The sequence below is a fragment of the Mya arenaria genome, chromosome 4 (genome assembly GCF_026914265.1).
Source record: "Mya arenaria isolate MELC-2E11 chromosome 4, ASM2691426v1".
Lineage (NCBI taxonomy): Eukaryota > Metazoa > Mollusca > Bivalvia > Myida > Myidae > Mya > Mya arenaria.
Genome location: NC_069125.1, coordinates 59,870,116 through 59,898,071, shown reverse-complemented (window position 1 = coordinate 59,898,071; position 27,956 = coordinate 59,870,116). Strand labels below are relative to the sequence as shown.

The 27,956-nt window shown below is 34.9% G+C and overlaps 1 protein-coding gene across 2 annotated transcripts in view; it reads left to right on the top strand.

Annotated features, from left to right (window-relative positions):
• The window catches only part of LOC128232703 (syntaxin), a 42,723-nt gene extending 24,525 nt beyond the window's left edge, over positions 1 to 18,198 (top strand). The window contains exons 9-10 of one of the 2 annotated variants that reach the window (XM_052946409.1): positions 3,296 to 3,406; positions 15,679 to 18,198. In XM_052946409.1, the coding sequence (XP_052802369.1) occupies positions 3,296 to 3,406; positions 15,679 to 15,759 (192 nt within the window). In that variant the 3' untranslated portion in view covers positions 15,760 to 18,198. Of the gene's footprint in view, positions 1 to 3,295; positions 3,407 to 8,774; positions 14,393 to 15,678 lie in introns of those variants that run through there. The other variant, XM_052946410.1, reaches the window with a different exon arrangement.
• Positions 18,199 to 27,956: the final 9,758 nt, after the last annotated feature.

Sequence of the window (27,956 nt, the reverse complement as noted above, 5' to 3'; positions counted from 1 at the left end):
TTCATCGTCTAGTGGACCTCTACAAAGATTGTTCAAATTATGGCCTTGGGGTCAAAATTGGCCCCGCCCAGGGGGGTTAGGGTATTCTCTATATGTTTATAGTTAAAACTTCAAAAATCTTCTCCTCTAAACTTACTTGGACTAGAGCTTAGATATTTGGCATGATTCATCGTCCAGTGGACCTCTACAAAGATTGTTCAAATTATGGCCTTGGGGTCAAAATTGGCCCCACCCCCTTCGGGGGTCATGGGTTTTCTCTATATGTTTATAGTGAAAACTTCAAAAATCATCTCCTCTGAACTTACGTGGCTTAGAGCTTAGATATTTGGCATGATTCATCGTCTAGTGGACCTCTACAAAGTTTGTTCAAATTATGGCCCTGGGGTCAAAATTGGCCACACCCCGGGGCTGATGGGTTTTCTCTATATGTGTTATAGTGAAAACTTAAAAAATCTTCTCCGAACTCACAAAGACAAGTAACGTCTTAATTTAAACTGGATAACATATTTAGTACACATACCAATTTTCAATATGGGCCACATACAACAATTAATAACAAATATACATATATAGATACACACGTAAAATAAAGTAGTGACAAGAGCTTAGATATTTGGCATGATATATCATCTAGTTGACTTGTACCAATATTGTTCAATCTTTGGCCCCACCCGGACGGTCATGGGTTTCCTTATATATGTATATGATGAAAACTTATAAAATCTTCTTCTCCGAAACCAAAAGGCGAAGGCCTTAGATATTTGGTATGAAGCATTGTTTAACGGACCACTATTAAGATTCTTCAAACTTTAGCCCTGGGGTCAAAATTGGCCACGCCCCGTGTTCATAGGCTTAGGTTTTCAATATTTTTATATAGTCTTATATAATAAAACTTTAAAAATCCTCTTCTCCAAAATATAAGACCTAGAGCTTTCATATTTGGTATATAGTGTTTCCTAGTGGACCTACACCAAAGGTATTCAAATTATTGTCCTGGGGTCAAATTGGCCTTGCTCAGGGGTCATTTGTTTTTACATTGTCTTGTCACTTAAACATCTTTTCCTCTAAAAGTAAAGGTCAGAATGACTCCATACTTGATATGTAGCATCCTTACATGGTCCTCTCTCAACTTTGTTCAAATGGTTTTGTTTGGCACCTTTTAGGGGTCACCAGAGCAAAAAATAGAAAAACCTTTAAACAACTTGATCTTATTAACTGCTTGATGGATCTTCAAGTCTGAAGCATCCTAGCATGGGCCTCTGTCAGGTCTTTTCAAATAATTTTGTTTGGCCCCTTTTAAGGGCCACCAGAGCTAAAATTAGTAAAAAAAACTTAACATTTTCTTCTCATGAACCCCTTGATAGATCTTCAGCAAATTTGGTTTGAAGTGTCCTTGCATGGACCTCTCTTAAATTTGTTCACATAATTTTGTTTGGCCCGGTTGCCATGGCAACCTAAAGGAAAATGTCAACAATTGGTTATAATCATCTTCTTCTCCTAAACCGCTTTGACAATTTTGATGAAACTTCAGAGGAATGATCCTTGGTTGGTGCTTTTTCAAAATTGTTCAAAGAAATTAATTCCATGTAGAACTCTGGTTGACATGGCAACCTAAAGGAAAAGTGTCAACAATTGGTTACAATCATCTTCTTCTCCTAAACCCCTTGGACAATTTTGATGAAACTTCATAGGAATGATCCTTGGTTGGTGCTTTTTCAAAATTGTTCAAAAAAATTAATTCCATGCAGAACTCTGGTTGTCATGGCAACCTGAAGGAAAATATAGGCTGTCGTGTCCGCCCTGTGGCTTAATCTTATATGGACAGATTTTAAAATGACTTGCCATATGTTTTCGACATACCAAGACAACGTGTCGTGTGCAAGACCCATGTCCCTACCTCTAAGGTGGAAGATACACTAAGTGTTTATTCACAATGGAATGCTGAATATGAGGACATAAAGAGTGTTGGCTGTCATTTAGTATGATTGTTTTTTTTTCTATGCTCAGAGGCAATTTAATATAACTTGCAATATGTATTTGACACATAAAGGCAAGATCAACTTTTTATGTACTTGTTCATAGATCAATGTCACATTGGGGGGCATTTGTCACATTCTTTGACAGCTCTTGTTCAATATTCTTTGAGAAACAAGCTATATTAATAACAAAGGTTAAACTCTTTTACTCAGGTGAGCGATTTAGGGCCATCATGGCCCTCTTGTTTCAAATTTAATCTTAGGTTTATGTTATGGACTCTTTAGTCATTTATTTGTAAGCTACATCATTATAAAAACAATTAAAATACCAAGTAAAAACGATATTATAAATTCGGCCCTATGGCCTTCAGCTGCAAAGTCTAATTTCAGACATGCACTAATTGGGCTGACACGCCTTTATCCCCACCGCAATGAGTCTTATCAAAACTCTCTTCAACATTGGCAATTTACAGCTGAAGTGCCTGTGTAGTTGTTGATTGACAGCAAGAAGACGTGCCGGACGTACTATCTCAATCATTCAATGCACAATGGAGGCTACCTCCCATTGTAAATAGTCTAGACAGGCACACCCACAATTATTCTATACATATAGATGGGCATTCCAACAATCATTGGCACACCACAATCATTCTATACATAAAGATGGGCACACCCACAATTATTCTATACATATAGATGGGCACACCCACAATTATTCTATACATATTGATGGGCACACCCACAATTATTCTATACATATAGATGGACACACCCACAATTATTCTATACATATAGATGGGCACACCCACAATCATTGGCACACCCACAATCATATTAGACATACAGATGGGCACACCCTCAATCATTCTATACATACAGATGGGCACACCCATGATCATTCTATACATACAGATGGGCACACCTACAATCATTCTATACATAAAGATGGGCACACCTACAATCATTGGCACACCCACAATTATTCTATACATACAGATGGGCACTCCCACAATAATTCTTTACATACAGATGGGCACACCCACAATCATTCTATACATATAGACGGGCACACCCACAATAATTCTTTACATACAGACGGGCACTCCCACAATAATTCTTTACATACAGACGGGCACACCCACAATCATTCTATACATATAGATGGGCACACCCACAATTATACTACACATATAGATGGGCACACCCACAATCATTGGCACACCCACAATTATACTATACATATACAATTGACTGACATGCATTCAATTGCTACAGCATTCTTAGTAACAATTAATATGATTCTGGTTTATTTACTACAGGGAGAGATGATAGACCGGATAGAGTACAACGTGGAACAAGCGGTGGATTACGTTGAAACAGCCAAAATGGATACAAAGAAAGCTGTCAAATACCAGAGCAAGGCTCGACGGGTAAAAATGCAGACTTTCTATACTTATATTTCATATATATGCTGCACCTTGCAAAAAATGTCTAAAATAAATGATTTGTTATTGTTCAGCTAATTTCAAAGCTGTTTGTCTGAAATGAGTCCACCCTCTCTGTCAACAAGTATATTTAAGATATATATTTTCTGGATGTATTTACTGTAAAAACATGTAATTCTAAAATTCTTCTTGTCAAGAACATCAACTTAATGGACTATAGAATCTTATCTGAATACCAAGGTGCAGCTTTAGAATTACCAACTTTATGAAAATCGCATGATTTCTTTTACTTGTGTCAAGTGCAATTTCTTTCAATGTTTGAGTGCATTCACAAGATTATTTTAAGTTAAGTACACTCCAGCTTAGTTTGGCACCATGTTCTCAGTTCATAGATTAAGTGCAATAAGATCTCTTCATTTTCACAGGTTGTTGAAAGTATTCTGGGTAGGGCCAATAATCAAAGACCACCCTAGGTTTGCAACTATTGCCAATGGTTCATTATTGCATGAAAGGATTCTATGGGTTTCTTTAACATGAATAGACTTGACGTTATAAAGGAAAAGACAAATACATTATGTGTACAATGTAGCTAACTATGGTAGCATCAAGGTCTGTATTCGCCATTTTCAAGGTATTTTGAGCTGAAAATGCAGATATTTTCATACAAAAATGCATATCTGTCTACTATACACAAAAATTGAGGAATTTAATGAAGCGATAACATAAAAACTAATTTGTGATAATCATTTGAGTGGATCAGAAAGTATGAGACATTAATTAGAGGGAATGGTTTGTTATTCATTTTATTTTTGTGTTGCTATATTAACCCCTTATTTTAAAGATCAATTAAAATAAATAGATAATGATATGTGTAAAATTTAGCCCTTAACATTTAAGATACTGTCAAAAGAAATTTAGAGATAATGTTTACTTAATAAGTATAATTATTATTAATTGTCCATTCTTTTTAAACATCACCAATAGTTGTAGTGTCTGTGACGGCTAATTAACATATCCATATTTCGGACAATAAACTCATAATGAACATTTCTTTCTGGGTTTGAAGTACCTTGTGGTATTTTCATCTTGCTAAAATATTCAGATCTTTCTAATTTTTTGATAATGTCACAGTGCTGATGTGAAACTGTGATGCTGTCATGTATGTGACACTGTTGTGTATGTGACACAGCCAACAGTTTCTCCAATTATTTGATCTTATTTTAATTAGCTTTTACCTTGATATTTAAGGTCTAGATGGAATATGGGTAGATAACAAAAAGTCCTAATACATCATCATTCAATAGTTCATCATTTATTTATGGATATAACAATGTCATTTTTTCTCATAAAAATTTATATCAAGAAATGTACTTCTCTATTAAAGGGTTATTTTCCAGGTTTAATAGCTTTAAATACATGAAATGATTCAGAAAAGAGTAAAACATAATGATTACCTTTTTGATTGAAGTGTCAGAGTAAAATTACTTTATATCATGAAATACAGAATATGGTACATGACTTTGAATGTAAAATAAATACCATTGAAAGAAGTTCATTTTTTCACCACAGTGAAACACAGCTGCTCACAATACTGAGAAAATGGCAAATGGGTGTTGGAAGATGTAATACTCCAGATATATGTTTGGCATAAAAAATCGGGTCAAATACAACTAATGATTCGAGACTGCCAGGCATTTGCATCCTGATTAATAATTTTTATTTTGAGTTTTGCGATGTAAATTGTGTATAGAAAGTAACAATACGTACTCAAGTTTACTAACCATTTATTACATAATTAATCTACAAATCCTTGTCCATTTTCAATTATCCTCAAAACAATACAGCCTTGTATGTTTGTACAGTAAATTAACAAGAAAACAAATATAATTATTATTCACAGAAAGAAACAGAATGATAATAACAAGTATTGTTTTTGTATGAAATAAGCTTTTTGAGAAAGATTAAATATGACTTTTGCATTGAACTTCGAGTTTTAAATTGATTGCATGTAAAATTATGATATACTTGACAGATTTTTATGCCCCTGAAGGTGGGCATATTAAAATCGCACCATCCGTCCGTCCGGCCATCCGGCCGGCCACCACTGTAACTTTCCCTTGTATGGACAGATTTTAAAATAACTTGCCACATGTGTTCCACATACCAAGACGACGTGTGGCGTGCAAGACTGGTGTCCCTACCTCAAAGGTCAAGGTCACACTTAGTGTTTATTCACAATGGAGTGCTGCATATAAGGACCTAGAGTATAGGTTGTCGTGTCCGGGCTGTAACTTTCTCTTGTATGGACAGATTTTAAAATAACTTGCCACATGTGTACCATATACCAAGACGACGTGTCGCATGCAAGACCCGTGTCACTACCTCAAAGGTCAAGGTCACACTTAGTGTTTATTCACAATGGAGTGCTGCATATAAGGACATAGAGTATAGGTTATCGTGTCCGGGCTGTAACTTTCTCTTGTATGGACAGATTTTAAAATAACTTGCCACATGTGTTCCACATACCAAGACGACGTGTCACGTGCAAGACCCGTGTCCCTACCTCAAAGGTCAAGGTCACACTTAGTGTTTATTCACAATGGAGTGCTGCATATAAGGACATAGAGTATAGGTTGTCGTGTCCGGGCTGTAACTTTCCCTTGTATGGACAGATTTTAAAATAACTTGCCAAATGTGTTCCACATACCAAGACAACGTGTCGCGTGCAAAACCCGTGTCCCTACCTCAAAGGTCAAGGTCACACTTAGTGTTTATTTACAATGGAGTGCTGCATATAAGGATATAGAGTATAGGTTGTCGTGTCCGGGCTGTAACTTTCCCTTGTATGGACAGATTTTAAAATAACTTGCCAAATGTGTTCCACATACCAAGACGACGTGTCGCGTACAAAACCCGTGTCCCTACCTCAAAGGTCAAGGTCACACTTAGTGTTTATTCACAATGGAGTGCTGCATATAAGGACATAGAGTATAGGTTGTCGTGTCCGGGCTGTAACTTTCTCTTGTATGGACAGATTTTAAAATAACTTGCCACATGTGTTCCACATACCAAGACGACGTGTCGTGTGCAAGACCCGTGTCCCTACCTCAAAGGTCAAGCTCACACTAAGTGTTTATTTACAATGGAGTGCTGCATATAAGGACATAGAGTATAGGTTGTCGTGTCCGGGCTGTAACTTTCCCTTGTATGGACAGATTTTAAAATAACTTGCCACATGTGTTCCACATACCAAGACGACATGTCACGTGCAAGACCCGTGTCCCTACCTCAAAGGTCAAGGTCACACTTAGTGTTTATTCACAATGGAGTTCTTCATATAAGGACATAGAGTATAGGTTGTCGTGTCCGGGCTGTAACTTTCTCTTGTATGGACAGATTTTAAAATAACTTGCCACATGTGTTCCACATACCAAGACGACGTGTCGTATGCGAGACCCGTGTCCCTACCTCAAAGGTCAAGGTCACACTTAGTGTTTATTTACAATGGAGTGCTGCATATAAGGACATAGAGTATAGGTTGTCGTGTCCGGGCTGTAACTTTCCCTTGTTTGGACAAATTTTAAAATAACTTGCCACATGTGTTCCACATACCAAGACGACGTGTCACGTGCAAGACCCGTGTCCCTACCTCAAAGGTCAAGGTCACACTTAGTGTTTATTCACAATGGAGTTCTTCATATAAGGACATAGAGTATAGGTTCTCGTGTCTGGGCTGTAACTTTCTCTTGTATGGACAGATTTTAAAATAACTTGCCACATGTGTTCCACATACCAAGACGACTTGTCGTGTGCAAGACCCATGTCCCTGCCTCAAAGGTCAAGGTCACACATAGTGTTTATTCACAATGGAGTGCTGCATATAAGGACATAGAGTATAGGTTGTCGTGTCCGGGCTGTAACTTTCCCTTGTATGGACAGATTTTAAAATAACTTGCCACATGTGTTCCACATACCAAGACGACGTGTCGCGTGCAAGACCCGTGTCCCTACCTCAAAGGTCAAGGTCACACTTAGTGTTTATTCATAATGGAGTGCTGCATACAAGGACATAGGGTATAGGTTATCGTGTCCGGGCTGTAACTTTCTCTTGTATGGACAGATTTTAAAATAACTTGCTACATGTGTTCCACATACGAAGACGACGTGTCGTGTGCAAGACCCATGTCCCTACCTCTAAGGTGAAAGATACACTAAGTGTTTATTCACAAGGGAATTCTGAATATAAGGACATAACAGTGTAGGTTGTCAAGTATGGATGGTATTTTTTTATGTTCAGAGGCAATTTATAATAACTTGCCATATGTATTTGACACGTAAAGGCAAGATCAACTTTTCATGTACTGACCTTGTTCGTAGGTCAATGTCACATTCGGGGGCATTTGTCACATACTGTGACAGCTCTTGTTTGTTTATGAAATATTTATTTGCCGTCTGTGGTCAAAAGTTTGTTAAAATACACCTGTGGAGATGCAGTTCTTGCTGATTAAAAAAATCAAAGCCCTTTTAGGTACAACGCTTTCTTTGAATTATATCACTTTGAAACCGATTGGCTGAATAGAAATGTTTATCCATTTAACTATTAAAAGCATATTATATTGTGTAATTCTGTTGACCATGCCTTTCATAGACTGACCAATGTTGGAGAAGCATACCGGTATATGGTTGATGTGGTAATAGTGTTTCACACTGACTGAAATGCAGCAGTTTTGGTTATAAGAACAAACAGGATTTTCTTGAGACTGAAACATGTTACTACTACGATTCTTGCTTAATTACTGTGTCCACACCTATTTCTCCATAGGTGTAATCTTGGTTTTCAGTTTCAAGATTTCAAAGGTGAAAAGGTGCATGTGTTGCATTGACATATATATTATAGATATTACATGCATAGAACTGTTTAAGGAATTATGGTGAACAGAAAGCACTTTTTTGGGGGGATGAAATGATTTAACTTATTAAGTTTTTAATATGGTTTGCGACCAATATTTATGCGAAAAGCTACAGAAACAAGCTCAGTAGCAAAAAATTTAAACAAACTGCAAAAAACAAGAATGCGAAATTTGTCCTATATCAGTTATATGTATTTAAGTAAGTATTTTTATTTATTGATAATTTTTGGGTAAAATGAAGGGATTTTATAGCACAGCAGAATTGTGTGTTGTTTGACATGGTTGCCAATGCATCATGGTGATTAAAGTAGTTATTGCATCCATTATTTTGCAATAGAAGAATATAGCTTCACTTTTACTGTAATGTGATTTTTGGTAAGAAGTGCCTATTTGAGTTGTTTTGGTATACACTATTCATTTTGTTTTGTTCTTTTTCATTTCAGAAACTGATAATGATAATAATTTGTGTAGCAGTTCTTATTGCTATAGTTGCAATTATATTATTATCAACACTGACCTAGATGACAACTGACCAAAGTTACATCAATGAATTTACATTCCTGCTGTCATAGCAGCTAGACCATGTGACTGCAATGTGACAATGCTTCAGCAGTGAATATCATGTGATCTAATTTACCTGAGCGCAAAATTTTGCTGGAAATCTGAAAGTATGTTGACTGAAGATTTACGTTCAAACAGGACTCTAGGAATATTGGAACTCGGTATCTGGAGTTGCAGAAAAAGAATCAGTAGACCGGAATACACACATTTTGTATTGAATTCGATCATCATGGTGTAATTCACTAGATTTATATTTTTGCTAGTAGGCCATATTTATTGTTAATGTAATATTTAAACAAATGAACATGAAGCATGAACTCAGTTGTGTACCACAGTTCATTGTGTTGTGTTCTTTTAAGCACAAATCACGAAGAAGAACTTGTCAACGTTGATTTTTTGTAGATTTCTGACTTTTATAGATATTGGCTTTCAAGTTCCAGCTTCTAAATGAGTGTTTTTCATCTAGACTAAGTGCTTATGCTACCAGCTCAATGTGCAGAATAATACTTGTTGAAAGAAATATATCTTACTTTACGAATAAAATAGGATTGAAAATTATATAAAAAATACAAGATGAAAACTGCTTCAAATGTTAATGGATTATACATATTCTATAGAAGTTTTATACAAATGATTTTCAATGTGGTTACTTTTAATATAGGTACCAATGCTTTAACTAAGATCTCTATAACATTTGAGAGCATTTTTTCATGAGCTGTTTTTTAGAAAAAAGTATTTTTGTTTGTCAAGTTGTTTTTATGCTATTTAAAATATGGCAACAAATTATTTGCAAAAATTTCCTTAATTTATGATAAAATTGTTTAGTTAGGCTCATGATTGTCTTATAATAATATCGCATAAGAATCCTGAAAATATCTTATGGAATTTTGAGTCACCTGCATGGAGACACCTTGGGATTACTTTGTCCTGCGGCATCGGCATCACACTTTGTTTCTGGTCAATAGATTTTGAGTCATTTGCTGTAGAATCATCGAACTTGGTATTGATAATGGTCAGTAAATGATGTCTTTCGATATTGGGGTCAGTAGGACAAAGGTCAAGGATATGATGATCTTTACAAGAAAAACTACCGGCATTTTAGTTTCTGATGAATAACTTTGAAACAACTTGGCGGAGAGTCATCAAACTTATTATGGTATGCACATAAGTGATGGTCATGAGATACCCCTTATGGCTTATGGGGGTCAAAGGTCAACAGGTGATTCATGCGATTCGTGGAATTCATGTTTTTTTTTTAGAAATCCTTAATTTACAGTTTTGCAATATTATAAAAATACTGAATTGCTTTGGACAACAATTATAATTACAAGAAATAATTTGTTTCGTTTGATTGTTTCTTATATATCTTTTGAAATAGCTTACCTGACTGTCATTCTTTCTTCCATATCCTTATGTTTTAAGAGATCTATGCAAGTGTCTATTTGTTTGTCATTTTTTCATGTTTAGTGTATTTAAAAACTATGATTATTAAATAATTTCAATGTTTTCTAAACAACTAAATTGTTAATAGCACAAGCTCCTTAACTTTTTTACTTATATCATTTTGAAACATACATTATGCTATACTTTAAAAGGACTCGCTTACAGATTTATATCAGGAAATACTTTTTTTTTAGCTTCGTTGAAATTGAGTTATTTTACTTTTATGAACAAACACCATCCAGCAACTGACAGATAACCCAATGAAGTTTTGTTAATCTTAGCCTAAAATTACTCAATTTTTATATGTGTTACTAATGTTTTACGACCAAATATAGCATTTTCCATGATATTTTCAGATAATTATTTTTAAAGCTAAAAACGTTTTTTTTTCCGAAGTCTGACCCTATAAAATGTGAACAAGTCCCTTTAAAACTATTGCCAATTTGATTTACAATTACAAGAGCAGTATTCCTGTCATAACAATTTTGGAAACAGTAGTCAGAAGTACTGGTATGGTAATTATCCACTTTCACTTTGTTAAATGGACAAGGGCTATAGATGCTTGTAGTGACTGCGTCAACATTGAAACAGGAAACTTTAGCATTGAAATATAAGCACAACACTGCTTAAGTAAATGAGTATATTGTATAAAATAAGCAAAGCATGGTAATGAAACAATTTTCTCTAGGATATTTATATAAATGGTTAGGAAGATCAGCATTGTCAATCTATTAACTGACAGGTTCATATTTATTGACTTGTTACAGTCATTTTGTTTTGAAGGCAAGAATGATTAATTTTGAAGTATTGAGTTGTTTAATCAGAACAAACAAATATAGAATAAGAACTCACATTATTGAATTATTACCCGTTACTGAGTGAATAGCATGTTAAGAGTATCGTATTCTCTGTTAAAAACTATAATGAAAATAGGAAAGATTGTTGGTTTCTGTTTATTGTAAAGAACACAATGTGTCACATTGCTACAGTTGTTTTTTTGTCTCATGAATTTGAATATTCATGTAAGGTTATGTGCAATAATATGTTATATTTGTTTTTTATCACTGTAATGTTATAATAGCCAGAGCTGTAAATTAGAATGTAAATAGCTTTATTTATATTAATTGTCAGATGGTGAAATGTGCTTTACTACGGAGTAAGGTTATAAGAATTAATGTGCGCCATATTGTTCTATGTATGTGTTCATTGACAGTATCCCCCATAACTCTTACTCAAAAATATGCAATCAAATTACAATTTCTTTTTTAACTCTACTATTTGCATTGATTTATATGAATAAGATTATTATATTATGTCAAATTCAAATTCAATACACCATTTCAATTAGTGGAATATAACACAATTCAGGCAATGTAAAAGTCCTTTGTAAATTTATCTTCTATACTTTTTATTCTTTTTTAACAAATCATGTTAACATAATTTATTTGACACAACTATCATCATGTTTTTCGTTCAGATTTCAACACTTTGTTCATGGGACCAAAATATTTACTTTTTTATTGATTTGTATTGTCATAAAAATTCCATTCTCATACAAAGAAGCATTTTGTAATATACGAGTCTTTGGATCAATGGTAGTCTGGTTTTTATCCATGGCAAGCAGAATTTGTAAAAGGTAACAAAGTTGAACTTTTTTATTTTTCTATTGCTATTAGAATCATGTTAAATCAAACACGAGTACTGATATTTTCCTATTTATGACTGCTTATTTCATCTTTCTTAAGTTTCATATTCATTTAAGCTTTGTAATCTACAAACAACTCAAGTCCTTTTAGGACATGAATTTTCAATTATTTAAGTACAATACTTATTACATAAGTGATGAAAGTGAATGATATTAAAGCTGTATCAAATCATGCTTATATTTATTCAAATAAAGTTTTTATTCATTATCTCATCTTTTATTTTTTGTTCTCAACTTCTGTTAGTGCTTTATATTTGTTTCAGTATTTATGTGGTTGACAGCTTAGTGTAGCAACCATCTAAAGATAACTTAGTCAGGCACGGCCAGACTGCAACTCTTTCAGAAGGGGGGATTTTGAAATAATTATAATTTGTTGTTTTTTATGTCCAAGTTTTTGAAGGTCACAGGAAGATGCCAACTCTACTGCAATCCTGTATCCGTGGACATTTTTGTTAATTATCATGACATTATCTTCGACCTTCTTTGCTTTGAAATAATGTGGTACAAGCGTTAACAGCATTAAAACAATTGGTCATGTACAAGAGCCAAAATCCTGGTGGATAGGTCAAGGTCACTTTAAGAAAGTATTGGTGCCATTATGCACATACTTTGTGTATAGGCTGTACTCTGTCCTGCTTACAATTTTTTTACAGATGTTAATTACATTGAGACACTATTCCATGTACAAGACCCAGAGATCCTTGGTAAAATGTCAAGGTCCCAAATCAGTCAAATCAAGTGTTTCTTCCACATAGAATAGAATCAGTGACTTGAGCTTTTTTATGACCAACATAAATTTTAAAAATCTAAGTTATGAGCAGATTGTCATGTTACTATAGGCTTCAGATTGGTTACTTATGCAATGAAAAACATTTAATTCAGCTTTAATAGTAAAGAGAAGATAAATGTTTTGAATATCAAAATTAAGTAATAACTGTCAGACACAATACTTACTTTTAAACTGTGGTATGTTTTGGTAACACAATCATTTTTTCTTGTTTTCTATTTTTTTCTCATATACATTGGCAAGAAATATAATAATAAACCATCGTTTTTCAGCATTTATAAAAGTTATATTGCCGAGTGTATGTATTGTGTTTTAGTATGGAGACCATAGATGGATGTTGATTGTTATAACATGTAATTGTAGCTTGCCTTTAGGTCATTTTTAAAATATCAATTTTTCATTAATATTGCTGTTAGACTTTGAACAAGGTTAAGTGAATGAACATGATTTCATAAATTAGAGGTGTGTGTCATTCATTGTTTAGCATATATCTATGTTGCCATCAACCACTTCATGTTTGAATAGACGGTGAAATATTGGGAACTATATTATAAACCATTTCTGGCATTCATTTTTCTGTAAGCGTGAGTAGTTGTCTTTTTGTATTGTTTATTTTTGTTCAGTGTACAAGACGGGCGTGCAATGCTGGTTCAGCAACTTACAAGGCATTGCAGTTTTTTCACATTAATTATAATTTATATATTATATAATTATTATTATTATAGATGAATAGCATTTTTATATTAACAGTTTCTTTATCTGCAGATGACGATATTAATTGTTCTAACAATTAATTGTTTATTGTTATGTGAATAAAGTAAAGAAATCTAGAAAAAGTAGTAAAAATATAATGGTTTAATCATTATAAGCTGTCGTAAAAGATATAACCCGGAATTTACTGGGTGTTCCCATGTCGGTACAAATAAAATGTTCTTTTTAGGCTATTGAAATACATGGAACAGGTCAATGATTCTTCTGAAGTACTGTAACCTGCGTCTATTAAAACATTTCAATGGTGTTTATACTGGAGGATAAGTGTGGAAAACCAGATTGTTTATAATTCCGGGTTTCAACTATTGCAAATTGTTTTAATACTAAAATTATTTCAATAATTCAAAGGTTTTTGTCATACATTTTTGTATTGCTTTGTAACTTACAATGTAAATCATGGATGGTTACTCAAGCAGGAATTGAGAATGTAAATTTAGAAATCACTTTCTTATTTAATATTATAACTTTTACTAGCTTGGTTGTTTAATTAAAGGCATACTGCATGTGGTCGTAGCTTGACGTTGCTGGGCAAGAAGTAGCCACAATGTTCATATCAAACTGTACAAGTCAAGTATAATACTCATATGTTTGTGTAGAGGGTGGTTTACTATAGTTCACTTGTCTTTTCCTCTGAATGCTTCTGTGTAGAATGTGCAGCCTCATACAGATCGAGGTCACACTTAACTTGTATCCATTGTGCATTTATATTGACATTTTACTTAGATTATATTGTGATAAGATGTGAATTACAGTTGTACTATTTGTTATATTAAACTTTAATAGTCTGCCAGAAACATGTTTGTTTTCCTCATGAAAGTACAGAAAATACAACATCACCAGTGTGTAAAACATATTAATTTGCAGTATGTATATTTGACCAAAATATATCACTTATTCTTTGTGATTAATTTACATTCTGTGGAACAGTATTATAAGTTAGGGTTTAGTAGGTTACCCGATATGGGATATATACAAGGCAAAGGAAACCATATCGGGGAAGAGCAAAGCATCGAACACGAATATAGTTTCGTACGCCCCGTATATCCCATATCAGGTCACCTACTTACCCCATAACGTATTTATCTAGCCAACAGCCTGTTAACATTTTTGAATGTTTCATTTATTCATCGGAATATTCATTGGAAACAGAAAATAGACTCAAAGGATTTAGGTACGATATAAATTTGGTGACCCAATATTGAAAAATATGGGGTTACCGCATGACCAGTCCTGGACCAATGGCATTGCATCATATATGTTGGAGGCGTGATATAAGATAATAGTGTACATGAAATTATTAATCTGTCAAACTCTGATGTCTTTCAACAAGTAATTCCAGTGGCAGTGGTGCTTATAGCTATTCCATTTTTCAAAGGAAAAACTTGAGGTAGTGTCTGTGCCTTTGTGTTGTCGGTGGTCATTGCATGCGAAATTAACTCTTGTCACAAATACAAATCTGTTATTAGATATAAGATACCCCTTAAACTTCGTAAACATGTTAGTACTGACAATATACATATGTGAACCATAACTCAGGCACTTAAATAGTTTTTTGGTTATTGCCCTGGAATAGTTTTTTGGTTATTGCCCTGGATTGACTGAGACTGACGAGCGTTGGGACTGGTCACAAATAATTCAATACAGAGCACGTCATTTTATAAGTATCCAGTCATAGGTAGATGCATGATGCAAAATATTCGAAGATCTACAAGGCCGAGCATCATATTGGTGGAAACTTACATGTGTCTTCACTGTTAGACTTGCCTGAAAATGCAATCCCACATAGTGAGTATGCACAGTTTTCTTCATTATGTTTAGAGCATGTCCGATCGTGTCTTGCTACATGTATCACAATCCAATGTGTTCTTATTTAAATTGTGAATGTATGTTTATTTAGTTACATTTTGAATATGTTTTTAGTTTATTTCAATTTGCAGCAACATGATGAGCATTCTATTTTGAAAGCAATCATCGTACAAGTAAAGCATACTCTTAATAATTATTTACATTGTTCCATAAATATCACCTGGGTATAATTGAAATTAATGTATTAATCCAGGTTGTTGTTTTTTTCTTGCAGAAGAAGATCATGATGTTAATCTGCTTAGCAGTGCTTATAGTGATCCTAGTGTCAACAATTGGCGGATACTTTGGCCTATGATGCCTCCCTGTTCGAACTAGCCTACTCCATCTCATCACTTCATCCTGTCTCCTAACTATACGCTGCGCAAAGGCATTGTGTCTCCAAATGGTCACTCTCTTAAAAAAAGTGAAGAGCATTTTGCAGCTGGCTTTGTCAATGTGTATATAGCAGTTCTGGTTTAATTTCCAATATCTTCTGTAATATAAAGGTACAAGAGACAATTTAAGATGGTGTGTTAAACGTTTGGAAGTTGGTCGTTCTTTAATACTTGTTTAAAACTTTGATAACATGCATATGAAAGAGGTGTGGATAGTTAAAATAATTCAATTATTTTATGTGTTCTAGGATACTTGATATGTTTCTGGAAATTTCTTAAACATTCTTATCAAAGGGGCCAAGTTTACTTTAATTCACATCCTTCTTGTAACCATGTACTTATTATTTAAGTTATAAATACATTGTTTGAATCAAATTAAAAATCTTTTTTCAATAGTCTTGGATTTTACAGCAAAGTTGTATGTGATAACTGTTGTATCTTTATAATGCTGTCAAAACTGTTTACATGTTAAATGTTACCATGCACATGTATAGAGTTTATATTCTATTTTGTACTGTTTTTTCTTTAAAAAAAATGAACTCACTAATTATTTGCATAGTTGTAAAATAACAGTAAATGCAGTGAATGTGTACATGTATTCATTTATAACAGTACTTAAAGACAGATTGTCCATTTAATAGACTTCAAAATAGATGTAAAATCACCATTCCTGATTTGTTTTGGTAACCACTTTTGCAACAGATTATTGCTTTTGGCAGAAATATATCTATACAATGTTTTGATCCTGACAAACATTGATGATCTTCGCTCTATGATAGAGGTTGATGATTTTTATGTAGAATAATTTATCAATGTCTTCAAATGAAATATAAGTTTGCCCTTAATCTCATGAGTGTTGTTCAATCAACAAGGAGTTCTAAAGTTGAGGAGAAATCTTGAAATCAGAATTAAGAGCTTTTAACTTCAGACTTTTGCCCATTTGCTCGGAAATTGCATCAAAACCGTAGGGAGCTGCTTGATTTTTATCCGGATTGACATTTGTCAGCTGTTAGAACCATGATCCATACTGATTTTCTGCAAGTGTACAATGTGTCCAGTTTGATAATGATTATGCAACTTTGAATACAATTTTGAAATGGTTTTGTATCTAAATAAGTTGTCCTTGTTCATATGTGTCAGAGTGCAAACATTTTTAATCTTAAAGGGACTAGACAGCTGATAATATAATTGCAAGAAAAAAAGAATATTGTCAAAAACTTACATAAAATTAATATCATTGTGTTCAATGCATTGAATCTTAATTACTGATGTATCACATCGCTACTGACACATGTATCAGTCGCAGTTGTTGCGTATTTATCCAATTCGAAATTGGTTTCTTTTGTGGACATACTGTATTTGCCGATTTTGGAACCATCTGGTGTCTAGTCCCTTTAAGAATATCTTGCTGATCATATGAAAAATATTAAAATGATGGTTGCAGGCTTGAGGATAAGCAAAGCTTAACATGCTATATGTTCATGATATATAATGAAATTTCATATTTGTACAGCCTTGATGTCCTCTTGTATCTCTTTTAGGTGGTAAATATCTTTTCAAACTTTGTTCACATTGTATTTGTGTTTTCTTGGACCATTAAGTTGAAACTACATTGCTGTACCCGAAGACTGTCATTTTTAAACTAGTTTACTTTCTTGTAAATGTTTAGAATATGTGCATGCTTTTTACTCCTTTACCATTGTCCATATCCAGGTAGAAAGAAATACTTTGTAAAGAAGTAGAATATATCATAGTTATGTTCACTATGTACAGTCAAAAGTTTGGTCATAGCTTCATGATTAAACTTTTTAAGCAACAGCATCTATAACTTTCAACAATCTATTTGGGTAAACTGAAAATAAATAAATGTGTAAACTGTATATGAAACTGAAACAGAATTAGAACACCTTTTGAATTTTCATTAAAATGTATGCATGATACAATGTACATTCCTGATGGATATTTTTGACATCTACCTCAAGATGCAGTCGCTCATTTCCACTATTCCAATATTTTCAATTTGATGACAAAAAACATATACCGGTAGATTTTCTTCTTAACAGTTGTTTTTGCTTAATTGAAATGGTCCTGGAATCAAAATAAGAAATGCATTCTTACTTAACAATGTTCAGTCTGAACTTATGGCAATATCAGTCTATATTTAGATTTGAAGTCTATCATATGTTTATCTGAAATTAATAAGTATGTGAGCATACCTTAGTTATAAAACTATTCCATGATTACAAAGAATACCAACATTCCATATTATTGATGATTTGATCAATCTTGTATGCTTTGTCATTTCATGTTTTCGTTTTGTGTTATTGTTTTCTATTAATGATCAATGTTATTTCTAGGGTATGAAATCTTTGAATAAATTTTGTCATACTTTGGTCTTATTCATTGTCCATTGGAAATATCGCCAACGCTCCACAAATATTTTCCTGTCCAGCAATGGCTTTATGTTTTTAGGTGTCAGAATTTCCAATGGTCTCTGCTCAGCGCAGTCCTTTATGGCTACGGCTTAGTTTATGCATCTGACTTTATGGTACGGAAGCTACGCCACTGACGGCCACACGCAATGTCAATGCTAAAGTCATTTTATCAGTGGGATGGATTTTATAGTAAAAACCTGTTTATTGTGGATACCATTTCTTTAAAGTGATACTAGACTGCAAAAAAATTAACACAATGTCAAATCATAAGACCCATTAATAATTTCAGAGACTTATGTTACAGAACTCTAAGCTGAGCACCTGGTTTGGTGCAAAGGAGCCACTCCCTCAATAACTGTTATGTGACATGGTCCAAATACCAGTTAAATTGCAAAATAGTATAAAGATGTATATGTTTTACCAACAGTTCGTATGTTTTTCGTAAGTTTCCACGTACATTTTCAACTAAGGTGAAGATACATTTGCGTGCGTGCGTTTTACTAAAGGTTTGGTTTCCTTCATTACAATATTTGATTTGAAAATCTGCCATTGGCTATGAGAAAACCTGAAATTCTCACTTGGATGAGCAGAATTATCCCAGGCCCTGGTAAATGGAACATAACGTGGTTGCCCTTTTTTTGCAAAAGCAAAAAAGGCACATGTCGGTTCTTGCATTCAGTAGGTAGCCACAATAATGGGCATCAGGGAAACTGTTTTATCGTTCTGACACTCGTATGTTTCCCTGTAAGGAGAAGCACAAGTCTGCCAATAGTGATAATCATAAAACGACTCATTAGCTTCTATTTATATGGACAAATTCAGCTGGGTGTTATGTGTGTGTGTTACAAGGGTCAGTCGTAAAGTTCCCGGACTGTCCTGATAAAATTCGCATTTTTAAGCTCTACTAGCCAAATGCCAGAAGAGCTTATGCGATGGTAATGTGTACGTAGTATGTGCGTCCGTGCGTCTGTAAACAATTGTTCGTTAACATGATACAGCCTTCAGTTTTGATTGTATCTCGATGAAACTTGTACAGCATCTACATATCCATATGAGCTCGGTTCCTTTCGAAAAACAGCCAGATCCGCCCATGCATGCCTAGATTATGGGCCTTGATAGTATAAACAAATCAGTTTGTCAATAAACAATTGGTCGTTAACACGATACAGCCTTCAGTTTTGATTGTATCTCGATGAAACTTGTACAGTAGTTAGATATCCATTAGAGCTCGGTTCCTTTTGAAAAACAGCCAGATCCGCCCATGCATGCCTAGATTATGGGCCTTGATAGTATAAACAAATCAGTTTGTCAATAAACAATTGCTCGTTAACACGATACAGCCTTCAGTTTTGATTGTATCTCGATGAAACTTGTACAGTATCTACATATCCATAAGAGCTCGGTTCCTTTTGAAAAACAGCCAGATCCGCCCATGCATGCCTAGATTATGGGCCTTGCTAGTATAAATATATCAGTGTGTCAGTAAACAATTGCTAGTGGCGGATCCGTGGTCTTGAGGTAACACACTTGACTATCAATCCAGGAGTCGCAGGTTCGATCCCCCGGGGCATCACTAAAAAAAACAAATCGTCTTCCGGGAGGGACGTTTAATGGGGGTCCCGTGTGACAGTGCTATACACTAGTGCACGTTAAAGAACCAGGGTAGCTCTAACCAGGGTTACATTCAATCTCATTAAAATCATATCGTGACGTTCACTTCATTTCATTACGTTATGTACGTATAGCGTAACGTCGTGAAGCGTGTATTGGGGATCTGATTTTAATGAGTTTGGGTTACATTCTGTCTGTGCACATTGCTCCAAAAACCTAAAATGACTAACAATCTTAACGGAGCACTCGCCGAATGGGCAAGGCTCGAGTGCGAGTATAAATAAGCTTACACACCCACCCAAACAATTGGTCGTTAACACGATACAGCCTTCAGTTTTGATTATATCTCGATGAAACTTGTACAGTATCTACATATCCATAAGAGCTCGGTTCCTTTTGAAAAACAGCCAGATGCATGCCTAGATTATGGACCTTGATAGTAAAAAAAATCAGTATGTCAGTTAACAATTGCTCGTTAACACGACCAGTCTTCAGTTTTGATTGTATCATGATGAAACTTGCACAGTATTTGGATATCCATTAGAGCTGGGTTCCTTTCGAAAACCAGCTAGATCTGCCCATGCATGCTTAGATTATGGGCCTTGACATGATTAGATTATGGGCCTTGATAGTATAAAAAAATGCGATTGTGTAATAAATGCATAGCCCTTTTGGGCCTCTTGTTATTCAATCGTTTAAATACTCAGCGATATTGAAATACGTTATAGTCAGGTAAGCAAAAACTAACATATCTTTGATGGATATAAATATATTTTTATTTGAACTTCTTAATGTTGTTTAGGTGTTACAGAGCAGTTTGAAGTCTTACATAGATATTTTTTTCTTTCGAATCTTTAAAGTTCCCACGTTAACGTCATGATTTTAGACATGACGTCAGAAACGTATCTGTTGAATACTTCCGGAAAGTTTTGACGTCATATCCGTAATAACAATGGAGATATCGCAAGTTAAGTATCGCTACCCCGCAACAGATGCAATGAAAAAAAACAACACCGACGTCATTTCGCACGGAGCAACGTGCATTGGTTAAGTTAAGTGTAGGAATGACTCCTACAGAAACGTTTAAATTTATGGAAAAGGACCCTAATAAGGTCAGCCAAAACACTAGTCTTTGAATAGCATCGGCCCTTCACGGACTGCAGAGATGAACTAAAAGACAGCTCACGAGCTGGTCGGCCAACATTCAGCGACAAAGAATGAACGTTGTTTGCGCTGTAACACGTGAAATTTCCGACGAAAGTCGGTTGACGAAATAACATCCACCACGTATTTGAGCCATGGAACTGTTAATAAAATTCTTAAAAATGAACTCAACATGAATAAAGTATGTGCGCGCTGGGTGCCGAATTTGCTGTCTGTAACAGAAAGGCTCCTATTGATTTCGCATTGTTCCCAAGGTTAAAAATTGAGTTTCGAGCCGGAAATTTGAATCGCTACAGGAACTGGCGATATCTGCACGGACGCATGTCCAGGTATACGAACCCGTGTGGCTCAGATATGTTTTTGATCAGTTGGTAGAGAGACACCGAAAATGTGTCCGTGCGTGCGGCGATCATTTTGGAAAGGCGTAACGTTAAACGTTATTTTTGTTGTGCAGTGTTCCGTGTTGTTCATGGTTATGTGTAATAGAGTGATGCTATTTTATTGTATGTTGTGTGTTTCCTTTAAAATTTGCTACACCACTTCCAAATACATTTGTCTACCGTACTTTTGTATTATTTTGGTTATAAAGTAAACCGGAGTTTAGATATCATAAGAGAACTTTACGACTGACCCTCGTATATGTTGCATGATATGTCTACACACTCTTACACACTTTAGCCACGTACATTGCTGGTAATTTTAAGGATGAAGATTAACTACACGAACACAAAAACAAAAGAAAAGGTAAATTTCACACATGTAACCTGCCCAGTATCCTGCTCATGAATCTGTTCCCGGGCTTTATAACTGTACCAGGTATTGACCTTATGATGGGGCATAACTTCTGACAAAACACACACCCCTCAGAATGATATCGTTTTAATATGTGATAAAGGGGTTTCGAGAACTCACATGATCCTTGAAGGGTAAAGAATATGTAAAATTATGATTAATATGCGTTCCTTTATATATACAAATACATGTGTATTTTTGTTAAAAACTATGTATGACAAATCATAGGATAATACAATTTCAATATTCTCGGTGCCACTTAAAAGATGACGATAAAGTTGGAAGGTAGTTGGTAGTTGGTAGTTGGGGATTCGAATAATCAACTACTTACTAGTTGCCAGTTGGGGATTCGAATATTCAACTACCTGCTAGTTGCCAGTTGGGGATTCGACAAACACCTGTTTTAATTCACTTTTATTGGTATATTCGCCAGTCGGATATTCGACCATTTCCAGTCGATTATTCGCGAATGTTCAACTGCAAAACAGTCAGTAGTTGGGGATTCAGATTATGTCTATATGTATGGTTTTAAAGGTCACATATGGGAAAATTAATCGCCGAATGTTTCTTTATGCATGTACACATATGTATCTTTGCGACAAACACTGTTTTAATTTACTTTTATTCGTATATTCGCCAGTCGGATATTCGACCATTTCCAGTCGATTATTCGCGAATGTTCAACTGCAAAACAGTCAGTAGTTGGGGATTCAGATTATGTCTATATGTATGGTTTTAAAGGTCACATATGGGAAAATTAATCGCCAAATGTTTCTTTATGCAAGTACACATATGTATCTTTGCGGCAAACACTGTTTTAATTTACTTTTATTCGTATATTCGCCAGTCGGATATTCGACCATTTCCAGTCGATTATTCGCGAATGTTCAACTGCAAAACAGTCAGTAGTTGGGGATTCAGATTTTGTCTATATGTATGGTTTTAAAGGTCACATATGGGAAAATTAATCGCCAAATGTTTCTTTATGCATGTACACATATGTATCTTTGCGACAAACACTGTTTTAATTTACTTTTATTCGTATATTCGCCAGTCGGATATTCGACCATTTCCAGTCTATTATTCGCGAATGTTCAACTGCAAACCAGTCAGTAGTTGGGGATTCAGATTATGTCTATATGTATGGTTTTAAAGGTCACATATGGGAAAATTAATTGCCAAATGTTTCTTTATGCATGTACACATATGTATCTTTGCGACAAACACTGTTTTAATTTACTTTTATTCGTATATTCGCCAGTCGGATATTCAACCATTTCCAGTCGATTATTCGTGAATGTTCAACTGCAAACCAGTCAGTAGTTGGGGATTCAGATTATGTCTATATGTATGGTTTTAAAGGTCACATATGGGAAAATTAATCGCCAAATGTTTCTTTATGCATGTACACATATGTATCTTTGCGACAAACACTGTTTTAATTTACTTTTATTCGTATATTCGCCAGTCGGATATTCGACCATTTCCAGTCGATTATTCGCGAATGTTCAACTGCAAAACAGTCAGTAGTTGGGGATTCAGATTCATTTTTCGACTGGAAATGGTCGAATATCCGACTGTACACATATGTATCTTTGCGACAAACACTGTATAAAATCACTTTATCTCGTATATTTGCCAGTCGGACATTCGACCATTTCCAGTCGATTATTCGCGAATATTCAGTCTGCAAAACAGTCAGTAGTTGGGGATTCAGATTCATTTTTCGACTGGAAATGGTCGAATATCCGACTGTACACATATGTATCTTTGCGACAAACACTGTATTTGCCAGTCGGACATTCGACCATTTCCAGTCGATTATTCGCGAATATTCAACTGCTTACCAGTCAGTAGTTAGGGATTCAGATTATGTCTATATATATGGTAGATGCATAAAGAAACATTTGTCGATTAATTTTCCCATATGTGACCTTTAAAACCATATATATAGACATTATCTGAATCCCCAACTACTGACTGGTTTGCAGTTGAACATTCGCGAATAATTGACTGGAAATGGACGAATATCCGACTGGCGAATATACGAATAAAAGTAAATTAAAACAGTGTTTGTTGCAAAGATACATATGTGTACATGCATAAAGAAACATTTGGCGATTAATTTTCTCATATGTGACCTTTAAAACCATACATAAAGACATAAACTGATCTCCAACTACTGACTGGTTTGCAGTTGAACATTCGCGAATAATCGACTGGAAATGGTCGAATATCCGACTGGCGAATATACGAATAAAAGTAAATAAAAACAGTGTTTGTCGCAAAGAAACATATGTGTACACGCATACATAAACATTTGGCGATTAATTTTCCCATATGTGACCTTTAAAACCATACATAAAGACATAAACTGAATCCCCAACTACTGACTGGTTTGCAGTTGAACATTCGCGAATAATTGACTAGAAATGGTCGAATATCCGACTGGCGAAAATACGAATAAAAGTAAATAAAAACAGTGTTTGTCGCAAAGAAACATATGTGTTCATGCATAAAGAAACATTTGGGGATTAATTTTCCCATATGTGACCTTTAAAACCATACATAAAGACATAAACTGAATCCCCACTTACTGACTGGTTTGCAGTTGAACATTCGCGAATAATCGACTGGAAATGGTCGAATATCCGACTGGCGAATATACCAATAAAAGTGAATTAAAACAGTGTTTGTCGAATCCCCAACGGGCAACTAGCAGGTAGTTGAATATTTGAATACCCAACTGGCAACTGGTAAGTAGTTGATTATTCGAATCCCCAACTACCAACTACCTTCCAACTTTACCGTCATGAATTATGTTGTGGTCGAGTTTGATCTTTGTTATTGAAGTCAGATTATTGAAAAAGCCGTCTCCGAGCCCAGTAATCTAGTTATCTGACAGATCCAGAGTTTGCAAAGTTTGAAAACAGAATATCGTTTTTGACACTTTCTCAATGTTAGTTTTTGTAAGTGATATATGTTTCAAATACTTTAACTCAGAAAACGACAATGTGTCTAATTCTAGAGACATAATTTCCTTGACTACAATCGTATCAATTGATGTATCATTAAAGTTTATACGATCGGTGATATTCAATGTTGACATTTTCTCAAATGATACATATCCGAGTTGACCATTTATAGTGAGATTTTCAAACCCACCATCGGTCACGATGAGAGTGTAGTCGCTTTTCTTTGTCAACGGTTTCCCACAACAGATAGTATTTGAAACAGGAAAATCGTATTTGCCTTCAATGGAGATATTCTCCGTGTGTAGTAAAACTACGTTTGGGAAATAGTTTTGCAGCTGCACAGCTTCCATGTCATTCGACATTGTTTCATTTTTTTTCGTGATATATGGTGAGACTACTGGCATTATTGAACGTCATGTTACATTTTTTGACAAATGATATTGAAGCAAAAAGACTATGTAAATGTTTGAACAATGTGCAATTTTCATGATCATGCATTTGAACATTTGAATCAGAAAGGTTAAGTTCAATTATGGTGTAGTTCTCTTGTGCGAAATTTTGTTCAACATTTGTGTAAAGCATTTGACATCTTTTGAACCCCAACGCCCAAAGCACCGTGCCGGAGAACGGCATGTGAAAAGGATCCAAAAACACCATGCCGATGTTGTTGCAAAAAAGCTGTAGCGTCATAATCAAACGATCGTGTTCTTTTGCTCTTGAAATCAACGAGCTCCAGTTTCAACACTGACTCTGATATATCCAAAGAGCAAATGGTTGTGTTTTCTACCGTTGGAAAGAATATTCGAAAAGAAAGCACCGCTTTAGTATCATCGAGAATTTCGTTAGTTTGGCTACATTTTCGTATGCTACTTTGGAGAGACATTGTACATACACATCCGCTGAAAACTAACCAAAGCACAAACACTGTTATTTCCACACCCATTATGTCTTTACATTAAATTATTATTTCTAAAACGTTTATGAAATTAATCACGTCGTTGAGATAAAAGGACCATACACGTTCAAGAATTACATCTTGTGAAATGAACTAGCAGTCAGTGTGCCGAATTGACATGATTTACCGCCAAAAAAGATTACTATCAAACAATATACACTGAGCCAAATCATTCAGAAATGGCCAATCCTATGGAGTAGGAAGTACTTTGCCATGGTTATATGAGAATTGCCTTTGTAAGATAAATGTAAAGACTTGGTTAGTACCCGTTTTTTAATACCGGTAAAAAGGCCACGTACTTTTATTTCTCAACCGCCCGTGTTTTCCCAGTAATACTCGGGGAGAAAATCAGTCGGAATGATAAGCGAATGCTTGCATACTTTTGTTTTTCGTGCGATGCAATGCTGCATCATATCATCATAAAAGGTGAGTACTTCTTCCCTTAAACAACATTGTTTCAGTTTGACATTGAACTCAGAGGGGAGAAATGTTAACATTTTCATTTTAGAGAATGTAACATACACATGTATGAGTATTAGTAATATAGGGAAAAAAATCGCCCGCTGCTGTTTAAAACTGAATAAGAGCAAAAATATCTCCAAAGTCGTCGGTCGGTATCCGTTGAAGAAAACAAAATTGAATTACATCAAGTGTGTGGCCTAAGAAAACCGCTCCTATTGATTCGTTTCTGCCATCCCTTCATTATACATGGTACAACATGCTTGATCTAATACATTCGATGAATGTACAGAATGGTTGAACGGAGGTATTTAATTTGTGTCCTTTGTACCTCTGAATGACAGTGCTCTGTTAACAATAAGACTTTTGGCGCATTCAGCGTCGGGACTTTGTATCCTTCAATAAGACCGCAGTATGAAAACACAATTATAAACAATCAAGTCATAACTTTATAATAAAATCTGTTAAACTGGACAAAACACAAACTTAATGGTTATTGTATTATGTAACCATCAATAGGCAACTTCCTTTTCGCCTAGTCCAATTGTTTAGGGTTGAAGTGATGGAAGGAACGTTGGTAAGTGTTGGAATAACGTCGGTTTGTGGTGGTCAGCAAGATCAGAGCCTTCCCTTTGTAACCCAATGGGCGCCCCGGTGACGCACAGAACCGCTCATGCCTCTGACAGAGGTATAAAATGTGACTTAATCGTAATGGAGAATTTATTTAAAGTTTTTTCACCAGGATAAGTGCAAGACAATCTCATCGGCATTGCCGGTTTTATCAACAACTCATTATAAATAGCGCCATGCGATGACAAAAAACAAAACAATAGCTGCAACAACTAATGCTCGCTAGACATATTGGAGAAAATATACAATGCTCGCAATCTTACAAGCGCCACATTTCATATACACATGTTAATGGTTGTATCCATGTAGGTTCTTAACGTTTCACCATCTTTTGCAGTCGTTAGACACACTGTTCCTCTACTGAAAATCTGATTAGTTCAGTCAAGGCACAATTTATACATGATAAATCAAAGCCTCCCACCTCCCTCAATTGCTATGGCTTAGGAATTCAACGTAAAAGGAACAGATTTTGGCAAATATATGGATATCACACAGAGTGTACCGAATACAAGATACAAGATAGTTAAAACTTTGTTTATAGTCGGGTATATGATTACAAAAAAATCATACATAAAACAATAAAACATAAGAATGAATTGGTGACCCGGTAATAAAAGCATATAGTTTTAAATAGATTACACATTGGGAGAAGTATTAACAAACGCTGTTTATATATATATTTATATATATATTACAAAATAAAGCAAAATATTCACAAAAAGTGATTGGTGAAGATATCAAATATTCTATTTAAGATATATCACTGTGGACGGGAATGTAGTCCAAATAATTGTACGTGGACTGTTTTTTTTATATGGTAATGGATTAGAAGAATCCTGTATTGTCTAATATTTAAGACTACACTGAAATGGCACTAAGGTAGCCTTAATTGTGACGAGTGACAGGTGTCAGACTCTAGTCCTAGAGAGTATCATCCAACACATTTTAAATAGACTCAGGCATACCCTAAGGAGCGGTCATATGACCCTCTTTTTCTATTTTTCATCAATGACATCTCAAAATATTCTCAACTAAACTTTCCGTCTACCTGAATTGTCAAATGCAACCATCGCATACCTCACAATGCCCGGGGACAC